At 43.2% G+C, this 13,370-nt stretch overlaps 1 protein-coding gene across 1 annotated transcript in view; it reads left to right on the forward strand.

Annotated features, from left to right (window-relative positions):
- The first annotated feature begins 13,175 nt into the window (after window positions 1-13,175).
- The window catches only part of ZRANB2 (zinc finger, RAN-binding domain containing 2), a 10,471-nt gene continuing 10,276 nt past the window's right edge, over window positions 13,176-13,370 (forward strand). The window contains exon 1 of the mRNA XM_010561497.1: window positions 13,176-13,288. Within this exon, the coding sequence (XP_010559799.1) occupies window positions 13,233-13,288 (56 nt within the window). The 5' untranslated portion in view covers window positions 13,176-13,232. The remainder of the gene's footprint in view (window positions 13,289-13,370) is intronic.

Consider the following 13,370-nt stretch of genomic DNA (forward strand, 5'->3'; position numbering starts at 1 on the left):
TGGACATCTGTTTGAACCCTCTGGGTCAGGAGTAAGGCTGGAGAACAGAGCGGTAGAGCGAGAGGGGTGAATAGTCATTAATAAAATGGAATTATATGCAGCATCCAAGCAAAGACAGACTACTGAAGTTTACATGAGAAAAATATTTGCAGGAAAAACATTCTTCAAAGTTAAAGTACAGGAGAAAAGGAAAGCTAATTCTCTGGTAAAGCCTTTCTGCAATGATCTAAGATCAAAGGGCAAACTGCAGCACATTAAGCCCTGCTGTTCATTGCCATTACGCTCCTGAATGGGATCTGTACCACATCATTCAGCAGTTGTGAAGAGAAAGACATAAGCAGCTATCAATTTGTTAATTGGGGCTTTAAATGAACAGGTTCAAGCACAATATGTTTTGTTTCATAAAGGACTCATTGGGGACCTGCTATAACAATTTATGTTTGTGGTCCCATGCAGAATACTAATTCTTCTGCATAAAGCCAATCTATGTAAACAGGTACAACCGACACCTTTTTCCCTCCTACATTTTAGGGGCAGAAGGGAAAGCTGTAGTCCTGCTGAAGGCAGAAAGCAGCTCCATAGTATCCCAACCACCCCACCCCACTCTCCTACCAATACTTGAGCAATTGCTGCAATCGAGCAGAACTTGAATTTGGGGAGGAAAAGGGCTTGCAAAAGAAGGTGCATGAAGGAAAAGGAACTTTTGCCTTGCAGTAAAGAGATTTACCAAAATTAATAGCAGGTTTTTGCTCACATATCCGATGTCTTGGCTTTCTTACCATAGGGATGTGGTAAGAGATGCAGAACAAACCAGTCTATAGTGAAAGCCAATGGAGGCTCAGGACTTTGCTGCTAGAGACGGTGCTGGACGGTCCGTGGCAGGGGATGGCAGAGGACAGCTGTGCAGCTGAGGGAGATAAAAGGAACGTCCCCCATGTCCCGGACAGAAATACAGGTGAACGACTGGAGTAGTTTAGGGAACTGGCACTGCCAGGCGAGTGCAGACCAGCAGCCCCTGGCAAAGCAGACTGAAACTGGAAATCTGCATTACTGCAGTTAGTTGGTGCGGTCTGAGAGCAGGCTTTGGGGAGACATCTTAAAGCCCTGCAGCCCAGGGACTTCTGTTTCTGGGCCATGCAATAATTGGCGGATATAAGGGCGATGCCCCTTCTCTGTATTACTTTTGGGGGACAAATGAGGTATAACAGAAGGCAGCAAACATGCCATGTGTCAGCTCTTGGCACTGCCACTGCTCATGCTTTGTTTCTCGGGTTTGTCTGAGCACCTTTCCCCAGTAAATCTGGGACAGCGTTGCTAGGTTTTCTGCTTCACTTGCACCTTGGAAGAGCATGGTGTTATGCTTAATAACCAAACACTCCCGAGTTAGGAAAAACATGTCATGAATATACAAAGTGTGTAGCTTAGAACTACAGTGACTCGGTGATGATGCACTGCTGCTTTCTCAGTGGAGAGAAGTCATGGGTCACACCACTGATACTACTGCCTTTGTCTTTTCCTAGGGAAGAAGGCACATGAACAATGCCACCTCCTGGAGCCTTCACTTCTTCTATTTCAGTAATTTTTTTTAATATAAGATGAAAGTCAGACTTAACTGTCTCTCTAAAATGTTTGTATGGGAGCAACATCACAGAGTGATTTTCGGGATGGTGGGCAGCCAAGTGAAGCCTGTATACAAGTGTGGTGCATCTGCAGAAAGGACATGCATACAAGAGAATAAATCTCCGGGTTGTCATTTATCATAAATTCTAATGAAAATATAGAGAGGAATTTTTATTTCTTCCTTCTGAGCATATGTAGAATTTTAACATGAGCATTTTATTAAAAAGCAGCCTGAGTTATGAATCATTCATAGCAAACGACTGACTCCCACACGTTGGCAGAATGACCCGTGGTTAGCTTATTCGCTGGCAACAAATAAAGCTGTTCTTAATGAACCCAGACAGGTTATTCTGAAGGCACCGAAGAAGCAAAATCAGGTGCATTTTTAGGATTCAAAAAAAGTTATGTATTTTGTCAGGATCTCACTGGGGTTTTTTTCCTTTTTTGAATAATGAATGAAGTTGTTTTAACGTAGTGTTAATGCTGGGAGTGCTGGGTGAAGAAATTCAATTGAAAGCCTGTCACAGGACTCTCTTGTTTCACTGACAAGAGTTGTCATGTTCCTGTGACACCTGATGTGCAGAGCACCAACTGATAAATAGCTTAAAGATGAAATTGTCAGTCTCCATTACCTCACAGCAGCAATTACCTGGCACGGTGGGCTGGGGTGCCGGGTCGGAGACCCACGGGTCCTCCAGATGAAGAGGGAGGGTGGGAGCACGTGGGTGCAACATCTCCTCACCCGAGGGACCAGAGCAGCAACTTCACAGCCTGGTGCAGAGGGACTCCTCGCAGGTTTGTTGGTAAGGATGATTCTTGGGATCGTTCTTCATGATGCACTTACAGCAGAGAAAGACCCAGAGAAGACTATGAACATGCAGGGTAAAAACCAGTGAAGGAAAGAGGGGAGATAAGAGAATATGTGGATAGCTTTAGCTTTGGGAGGAAAAAACTGCACATGCTTGTAGAAATTAGCGCCAAAGTTTTAAGTTGGATACCTCCCGGGACGTAATTTAAATTGAAAAGTTTCCAGCTGTAAATGAATTTCGTACTACTTAAAACTAAGACGATGGCACTAACCTAGTTTGCCACCTTCATTCCCCACTGACAGCAGGAGAAACATCTGAAAACCCCATGCTACTGGGAATTACTTTCATAGCGTCCCTTGGATTTTTTTGATTTCTGGCTACTTCAGGGAGAGTCTGGGAATGGCTGTGCTATAACCATAGCAACGCAGAGATTTTGCACAGCACTCAAAATTTCTGTCATTAACAAAAAAGCATAGCTGCTAACACAATAAGGACAAAATTCATTTCTGCTTGCATTAAATGGAGCCAGATGTGTTGAACCAGCACCATTTTGCTTTTGGCCGAGGCAGGGTTTGGAGCTGCAGGAACAAGGAGAGGAGGCTGGGTGGGACCAGTGCAAGCCTGGGAGCGTGGCTCATGCACACTGCCAGGGCTCATTTTTGGGGGAAACACATTCAGGCTTTGCCAGCATTTGTAAGGCAAGACTGGTGGTCTGTGGTGAGGACTGCACCTTCCCCAAGGTCCCCAGGAAGGACCAGTGGGGTTTTATTTCTTCTGGGGGGAAGGGGGCGTACTGGGCTTTGCTGTAGGGTTTGGGATGAAGCTAGACAAAGCCATGGCTGGCCTGATCCCATGCTGGGGATAGACCTGCTTCAGGTGGGAGACCTCAGAAAGCCCTTCTGTATACCCCTCTGCTTCACTCAGTGCTTGGATTGTCCACTTGCCAGGAGTTTGCGCTGAATTCAGGATCTGATCCAACCTCATGGAAAAGCGTGATGAATACATCTCAGAAAGCTTTGGGGAAAAAAAGTTCTGTCTTGTGGAGGTGCGGAGCACTTATCTGTTGAGTTGTCAGCCCACTGACATCTCTCTAGCTTCCGACCAGGAGACCCAGCACATCTCCAGAGTGGTCTCTGAGTCTGGATTCATTTGACTTCATTTGGTTTGGTGTGGCATGTTGGTTTGAAGCACGACATGAACTGAAATTGTACTTTGAACTCCTTATTCTATTTATAATTGCAGTTTAAGGAAAAACAAAGTTTACTCAAGAGTTTTCTTCTACAATAAAAGAAAGAAGGGGGGGGAAGAATTCTTCTCCTTTGTGGCCATTCATTTCTCTGTAAATAGGACACTTGTCAAAATGACTTTGTGTGTCTGATGTTACTGTAATTTAACGTTCTGGAAAAAGAGAGACTGTCTTCACTGAAATGTGCAAATTTGTAGCAGAATTGGCTGTAGAAATGAGGACACAAAATTGCTTTTGCATTCTGGCTGGTAAGCAGCAATGTATGAGAATTCACAAATTCCCTGGCAGTGAAGGAACACTCATGGTTGTCCTTGGACATCCTGAGAATCAGGTCACAGAGATGCACCTCTAGGAAATGACAGAGCAAACCATGGAGGACCCTCCTGATTATTCACTCTTTGGGTTTGTTCAGTTCTTTACCTAAACCAAATTGTTAAATTATTTTGTTTCATTTTCTCAAAACAGAATTTGGAGAAGCAGCAAAATATTTCATGTCAGTAAGACACAAAAAGCAAAGCAACAGCAATGAACTACAAGTGTAAGGACACCATTCAGAAACTGGAGGAGAAGTCAGCAGCCTAACTCTGACTTCAGAGTCCTAAACACGTACAATTCAATGTTCATCAACAAAAATATAGCTCAAAATAGTAATATTGTAGCTAAAATTAGTACAAAAACTTTTAGGTGCAGTTTCTTTTGGAACTTTTCCCTACCCTTTAAATGTACTACTGGCACATTTCCATCAACTGGGATACATGTGAACAGACTGTATTACTTGTGTTTAGAGGCAGATTGCCAAAGTAAGTGATACTTTGCCAAATACATTTTACTTACATGTACACAGTAGAAAATAATGATTAAAATTGACTGGTACAAAAGGGGTTAATTATTTCTGTGACCAAGTTACACTTTTGTCTACTTAACATGAAATTTCTAGGAGTAAACACTGATCTGCAAAATCTTCCACGCAGTGCTGTTGATTTCAACAAGGGCAGAATCTGCGAAAAGACAAATGAAAGTTTTTGACGAAGCAAAGAAACACCCCCACAAAGAGCTGGAAACTTCTGAAGCCCTCCAGGTACATCTGAGCGAAATATCCCTGCTGTGCTGCTGCAGACGGGCGCTTTCGCAGCAGCAAGGTGCTCAGATGCCATGGTGATGAATGTTCCTCGAGAGGCTGAGCAGAGGAAATCTAACAGATCCTCCCATTGCACCGATTCCAGCCGCACGCTAATTAGTGGTGATACCATGCAGCGTAAGAAAAGCAGGGGAGGACAAGCATGGGAAAGGTTAATCACATCTTGTTTTGCTTGACAATGACTCCTTAAATGATGAACCCTTTCAAACCTGGCTTTTAAAAAATGTATATTAGATCTTCTTTTTACATGCCTCACCTTTCTTTCTACTGCACTTGCCCATTAAATCCTTTTGCTCAAACAAATTTGTCTTCAAAATATGCTTTTTTTGAACCACAGCAATTATAGCTGTCACTTAGGGCATTATTTATTCTGCATGTCACCTACATGGTGTTCAAATATACCTTTTGAAAATTATAAATATTGGCCTATTTATGTATATTTTTCTTAAACGCATCTCCTTCCTTTAAGCAGCAGGTTTAGAGACTGTCTCTTCTGCTTTTCCTGCTGGGAGTCTTACTCCTTCAGTGACACGGGAGCACAGAGCCGCTACCGGCGCAGAGCCCTTCAGACATCATCCTTCCCAAACTTGACACATGTGTCATCATTATAACCAGTCCACCGCTCGCTTACACCATCAGGTTTGAATACTGGAAATGCCTTTTGTGTTTTCCGGAGACACTGAGATACCAGAGGAAAGAGGCTGCGGTGTCCTCACGTAATGATCTGCAGAGACCATGGTGCACCAGCAACTGGCTAAAAAAGGAACACAGGACAAGTCTTCAGGTTTTTTTCTTGTCTGACAGACTCCTCTGATTCCAGAGAGGAATCCTTCAGTCCTTTCCTGAAAGATGTCGAAGTGGGTCAGAAAAAAGAGGAGCGGAACAGGAGAAAAAGTGAGAGAAACCCAGCAACTAGCAGCCACAGAGCAGTTTCTTGGGTAACCATGGGGTAAGCCACCCGCATGAGAAGCTCTTGCTGTCACACAGCATGTGTCCTGCAGAAAACAGAGAGAGTCGTGGCAGGACAAATTCCGTGGTGGACTTTTCGGTGCATTGACTAAAGATTTCCTAATTACTCTAAACTTACAAGCTAATATGCAAAACATGCACTATGAAATACAAAGTTATGGAAGTTGCAAGAACTTTTGCAATTGATCCAAAACCAAAAAACATAGGGTGGAATATAGATATGCTGGCTATTCAACCATGTCAAATCCTGAAGGCTTTACTCTGTGAAAGCAACCAAAGCAATCCTCCAAAACCAAAGGCAAATTGAGCAACTTTTTCTCCTGACTTCAGATCTCATCATCATCAGTTAGTTCTTCAGAGAAAGCTGGGAGAAGCAGCAGCCACAAAGCCTCCTGCCAAGGAGGAAAAAAATACTCTGGGACCTCCACAGGTGACTAAGGGGAACCCTGAGCATCACACTCATGCAGCACCATGTAGTGAAAACAATGATCCAGTCACCATTCCAATTCCCGGGATAAGCCAGTGTATGTGATGCTCAGAAACTCTCATACCACAGACAGAGCTCCCCCTCTCCAGTAAGTATTCTGTCAAATCAAATAACCCTCTCCTTGTGTTTACCAAGCTCCATCTTAAGTTATTTAGAACTCTTCTTCCCCAATTTTATTTGGAAAACCATTACAGACCTTCATTATTGCATGTCTAGACTCTGTTTCCTAATTTCTATCTAAGTGTATTCATGATCAGTTCATAACTATTTGATCCTGTCATTTATCCTCCAAGTCAGAGAATCCTTATCCTTCATTGACATTTACCATCTCTGAATGTATTAACAAGGAATCATCACTGGTCCTCTCAACCTGTACTTGGCTAGAGCATGGCAACTCGTCTTCTTCCAAACTGGCTCCTTTTTAAAAGAAAATCTTGGGGAAAAAAGTATTAATTTTAAATTTCAAGAACGTATCTTAGTTGCTCTTAGAAAAAAAACAATATCCCTGGATTACATCAGCTATGACATCTACTTGTCAGATCTAGCTAGCCACAGAATATTTAGCTGCTGCATTAAAAAGTAATTCTTCCAATGTTTTGGAGATACAGTGTAAGTTCTTGGATAGCGTCACTTTTAAATGTACCCTTTCATGTACCCAGAAATACACCTTTGCTGGATAGGTTACTTCTCCTAAATGATGATGAAAACATTACTTTATTTTACATCTGCTTTGGAGATTAAGATTAAAAACCTAAACCAGACCTCCTGTGGCTCTAAAAGAAAATCCTAACCTGTAGTGCGAATGTCAACTAAACTGTGGGCAAATACATGTCTGGATTTTCCTGTCAAAAGAGTGAAGTGTATCATGACACCTTATTTATTTCTGAGAAGAAGCACTAGAATTAAAACAACTGCCTGACAGGTAAAATTTGCTGGACAAAATGATGCATCTGTATCACAATTCTGATTGCAGGAAAGGCTGTTGTCAACAACAGAGAAATCTCGGTTAGAGACTATATTGTTATTGTTTTGGAGTAAAAATTTAATGATAAAATATGATCCATCTTCATTGTCCCTGCACATTTGACTATTGAAACTCCATGTTATTTCTATATTACATGTTGATGGTGGATGTGAAGGCTCATATGCAAAGCATGTCAAGGCAATGAACGTGCATGCTTCTCCTTTTAAAGCTGAGGTGGTTTCACACACACTGTTCAGGCAGAGTATTTCCCACTACTGGCTTACTAATGACATGTAAAAATATTTAATATGTGGCAGAACAGCAAATAACATACCTAGTACCAAAAAATATACAAGGTTTATGTGAAAACAAAACTTGCATATCCAACCTAAATGATCCAATGACTCTATGATTCTATGTTAAGCCTCATTTCACTCCATTCAGCATCTCCACCAAGCAGGAGGAAATATCCAGGTATGATCTACCTTCACTTGAGAAAAGCCTGTGACCTAGCTGTGTGACATGCATGTGCACAGGTTAAGGAAATGCAATCCAGGTTGAATCAAAAAAGAAAATCAAAAGAAATTTGAAAGACCGGTTAAGTATTCGGAATTACCTGGGCATTTGGAGAATTGATCTGAAATTAATAAAAAATAAATTCAACTCAGACCACATGCAAAGTACCAGACTTCAGAGGGAGAAATCAAACATACAAGTCTCAAACAGTGAACAAGTGGAAGAGCAACTGTACTACAAAAGGCACTGGCCTATGGTGAATCATAAACTGAGCAAGTACTCATGATGTGATACCCTTGGGAAAAAAACTAAGTATGATTTTAATATGCACAAATAGTAGCACTGCACAAAAGCAAAATGAAATAGTCCTTGTACCTCATTCACAGTCCTCAGCCAGAGCACGGTATGCATCTGCACCCTCACACTGCACCAAGGGAGCGGGGTTCGTTGGGGATAGCCAAGAGCTCAGCAACAGCAATGATCAAAGATCTAGAAAATAATGCCAAGGAGGAAAGTTTTAAAAATCGGTGTTTTAAGTACGGAGAGGAGGAACAGTCCCTCCACAAGTGCCAGAGGATGTTAATAAAAGAGAACAGTATCAGGCCTTTTCTATATCAGCTGATGGAAAGACAAAAAGTAGTCCCCTTAATCTGCAGAAAGAAAGATTTAGGTCAGAAGTATCTCTGATTGCTACTTGTTGCTTGGCTATAAAGGACAGAGGCTGGATTACAGGGCGGTTTACAGAGCACAGATGGGGAGTGCCTGGTCTGGGATTAAACCGGCAGCTGTCATCACTGGTCTCCTGAACTGACTGTGCCGCTGAACCAGGGCAGAGGACTAAGCGACCTCTTCAAGGCCCTTTTAGCCCCCTGTTTAAGTGATCTAGTAAGTATTTGCCAACTCTTATTAAACCAAACACATTTAAACTATTATTTAAAACATTCATTTTGTGATTTTATGTACTCTCTGCAGGCTTGAATCATACTTTAACTATTAAATTATTAAATGGCAAGCAATGTCTAACTTTCTGTAAAGGTCACATGTTGAAGAAAATCTTTCCTCCAAACGCACGTCAGTTTGAGCGACATGTCAGTACCCATCACTTGCTTGAAAAACTCTATTACCAAACGTCTGTCACACTTGAGAATTGAAACAAACTTTGAAAGACCAGCTCTCCAAATGCTATGGTATATCCTAAAACTGCTTTCCAGCACAGCAGTCCTTGTATTTCATGGTAAATCACAAACCTGTGAGTGTCTTGAATGGTTTATGGCATTTGCACTTTCTAACATAGGCACCACATTTTCACTATTTCTTGTTTAAACAAGTATCTGTCAAGTTGTGATGCGCTTTGAAAAACGAACAATCAAACACTATTTTGCAGTATAATTTAGTGTATTTCAACAGAAATAGGTTTTCATAATAGTTAGATTTCACCTGATGGAAGCATGCTGCACTCTTTTAACTCATAGATCTGAAATTATTATTATTATTATTATGTCTTGGAAAGCATCAACAAAGTATTAAGTGCTTTAAAGTGATGCTTAAAAACATAGGTGCCCCAAGTTGCTTAATAAAGAGCATGGCATGCAGACATCATACCAGGAAGGGACATGAAAACCAGAGTGAAAGAGCTATGCAGCACAGGCAACCTTCATTTAATTACCTGACTTTGATCTTGCTGGCCTTTGTACCATTTAGTTTTTCTTCAGGAAAACTGATTTTCAGGGCTTGTTGGTAGGAATGGGCTGTCTAGAGACAGGCCAATTAAATAGTTTTCTGTACATTTTTTCATTCTCAACTGTTCGGTTTCATTATGTTGAAATGATGGGTGATGTATTTCTCATTTACTTGGTTATTATCAATTCCTTACCCACATTTGAAGCCAAAATGTATTGTGATAGAAACAGGAATCCAATAAAATTGTTCACAAGCTATTCTGAAATGGGGAGTAGATATTTAAATGAAACTTTGTGTAAGAAACACAGGAAAAGAAGATCAGCATATCAAAAATCTTTAAGTAAAGCTAACTGTTTATTAAATAAAGGGAATATCCTGTATAGTCACTGAATTGAACACCAGATTGTGTCTGGTCACAGCGTCCCTCCAGACTGTAGAAGATCTTGTCTGCTTGGGCCTTGCTTTTATTCATAAATTAAAAGATAAATAATTTTTTTTTCAGTCCCCAGTTGGCTTTTCAGCTTTTAATATATCTGTTTTTTGAAGTAAATTGAACAAACGGAAGTTACAGAAACACCCCCTCTGCACATACAGGGAAAGGTCCTGGTTTCAAAATGCAGTTGATCACTTCAAACTTCTGGCTGCAGGTGCCTGGCCAGAGACTCCTCTGGGAAGTTTCCTTTAGCAGAAAACAAATGCCACTTAAATATTCTTCTCATTATATTTTAGTAACTTAAAATATTTAAGCCTGAAATTATTATCAGGTGAATTGCAGTTTTGCCTGCGCTTATTTTTAAAATGATGCGTATTCTGTTTCATTTCTTAATGTAGAAAGTAAGTTTTGCATGCCTTGATTTCCCTGAAGGGAAATCCAGGGATTGTGAACAAATTCCTGTCCTTGAAATGACTGTTAAGGGGTTTTTATTCTGACCTGAACAGCATGAGGATTTTATCATTCAAGGTAGAGAGGTATCCTCCAAGCTCATTTTAAATTTTGTTCTGTAGAAGTCGACCCTTGTATCTGCACAGAAGCCACGCGAAGGCTGTGACTTCTTCTGCACAGGCTCTGACCCTTCTTCGGTGTTTCTGCAGACACCAGCATGAGAGAGACCCAAATTCTGAGAGTATTGTAACGAATTCACAAGCCATGATTTCCATAGGAACCGGGGATTTCAGAACAATGCCTCTCCTCAGTGCGCTGAAGTTCAATCCAATTCTTACTAAAGTCAACAGATACCGATTTTCTTCTAACATGCTAGCTTTGGCCAATATTTTTTAATAAGCAGAAGGATATTAAAGATGAAGAAAACCTTCCATCACACATTAATTTGTGCTGTAGGTCTGGGTGTTTTTTGTCTCCCTGATATTACACTTTATGATTGATATTCCTGTTACTTATGAAAAGGTATTTCCTGAAGGTACACAGGAATGAATTAACTTTTAGGGGCCAACTTCTGGTTTTGGTTACTCCCTATAATCCTACTGACATAAGCAGAGCCTCCCCCAAGCAAAAACAAGGGAGCAGCTGGGTAGTGCCTATTTCCCAGGAAAAGGCAGGTGATAGTGGAAAAATCCTGCTTGTAGGAGGTCTGAACGGAGATGCATACTACAGGATCTTGATGCACTTTGCCAACTTCACATTCTGTATCATGTGCAACTCAAAGATAATCTTGCACTCAATTTCCAGTGCCAATCATACATGGTGACAGTGATGCCTTTTTTTTTTTTTTAGAGTTATCAATACGTCGATATTTAAAATATCTCCCCTGAATTCCACAAAAAAGCAGACTTTTACTCTGCAATAACAACAGTACCTGGAAAAATGTATGTTACTGAAGTGCCACCTGCTGTACTGACTAAAACACGGTACAATGGCAGGAGTGGATTGTACCAGGCGCTGTGGGCTGCAACTGGATCCTCCAGCTTTTTTCAAGCTCTTTTTTATTTACCTCATTTTAAAGATCGGCGCTGACAAAGTGACCAAAGATTTGTTGCCATCTACTACAGCACTAAGACGCTGGTATCTTGTTTAAGCTTACATTGATTATTCAGTGCCATAAAGGAATGTCGTTTGGAGAAAAAAATTACTAATCGAGGTTTTAAATTTTGCAGGCTGCACTGCCTGTCTGTGAAGCACCACTTCGTAAATAGGCTGTGTACACAAACACCAGTGCAGCACAAGACCTGCTGCTGGTGTACGGGCAGTCCTGACCGGTGAGCTCTGCAGCAGCTGCCCTGCCACCACCTCCTTTTCACCTGGTACTTTCCCCTTGTTCTTCTAATGCTGGGGTAGATAAAAGCAAGACTTTTCACAGCCCTTGTTCAAAATTCCAGCACAGCCCTTCGCCTGGGACCTTCTCCGGCTGCAGAAAAGTGCAGGTTTAGTCCTCCCTGATTATTATGGGCATTTTTTAAGTGGGAATTTGTACACAGCCTTCTGCGGCAGACAAACCAGATGCCCCAACGCATCTTTCCAGTGCACCCATGCTGTTTTATACTTTTATATAAAACTAGCAATAACACTGTCATCTTGCCTCATGACCTGGAGAGTGGATGTGATAAAAACCAGTCCCGTAACCAGATTCCAGATAGTTTTTCCACAGGATGTGGCTACAGCACAGGAGGGACAGGGATTAAAAACTGCCAGGAAAATAACATTTGCTATAAATATTGCATGTACTTAATTAGGTAGTGCTGGTCAACCTAAGCGCGGCAGATCTTGCCAGATCATTTCCAGTCCAAAAAGAAAAGAGAAAGGGGATCGGAGGCAGTTTGAAAGAGGAGCTGCCAAGAGAATAGCCGTGCCAGCGCTGCTCCCAGGCAGCTGCACTCAGCCGGCACAGCCACGGCCACGACCACGGCCACGACCACAACCACGGCCACGGCCACAACCATGGCCACGGGCACGGCCACGGGCACCCCGGTCACTGACTGGGAAATGGAGGCCGGCATCCCGCTGCTGAAACACAGCCACCGGCAAACCATGGAGTGGTTTTGTAATCGTAATTTTAAAAGTGTTGGGTTTTTTTTTAAATAATGGATTTACTTGAACACTCTAACATTAATATTCATACCGGTGCTCTGTCTTGTTCATATTTAAAACGCTCTGTGTGTTCTTATGGGGATTTCCTTGAGACCATCACACTGAGAAGCCAGTCTGAACCTTGCGCGCTCTCTCATCTGTGAAAACGAGACCCCATTTACTTTCTTTTTCATTCTATACCCGCAACTGACGGTTTCTCAGTTTGTTTTACTGAAGTGAAGGTCTACACGCTGGCATTCTCTGGCTCTCGAGGAGGAGCCTGGGCAGTTCTGACTTCGGGATGACAGAGCCACAGCAACAGCTGGAGGAAAAGAAACTGCCACGAACAAATGAGCTCATCCACGAGCGGTCACCACCCTTCCAGGGCTGACGAAGGCTCCCTCGCCCCGCCGGGCCGGTTCCCCGGCCCCCATGGCGGCCCCCTGCCCCACTCCCGCCCTTTCTCCTCAGGCACTCAGCCCGCCCATGGCGGCCGCCGACACGAGCGCCCCGCACTGCGCATGCGCCGCCACCTCCTCGCCGCCGCAGGCGGCCCTCCGGCCCGCTGGGGGGCGCCCTTCCTTCCCCATCCCCGCCCCCTTCCCGCAGCCGGGCTGAGGCGTCCGAGCCGCTGCCTGACCAAAATCCCCCCCGGCGGGCGGCCCGGCTCGTTGAGGCGGTCAGGGCGCAGGCGCGGCGGACAGCCCGCCCAGCGTAGGACCCCGGTCCTCTTCCGCGGCGGCGGCGGCGGCGCTGGGCTCTGGGCTCGGCGGGGCCCAAGATGTCGACCAAGAATTTCCGAGTGAGCGACGGGGACTGGATCTGCCCCGACAAGAAGTGAGCGTGGGCGGTGGAGCGGGGGGTGTCTGCCGTGGGGTCCGCGGCAGGACAGTCCCGCGGGACAGCACCAGCTCCGGGC

The sequence above is a fragment of the Haliaeetus leucocephalus genome, unplaced genomic scaffold (genome assembly GCF_000737465.1).
Source record: "Haliaeetus leucocephalus isolate CR32 unplaced genomic scaffold, Haliaeetus_leucocephalus-4.0 Scaffold147, whole genome shotgun sequence".
Classification (NCBI taxonomy): domain Eukaryota; kingdom Metazoa; phylum Chordata; class Aves; order Accipitriformes; family Accipitridae; genus Haliaeetus; species Haliaeetus leucocephalus.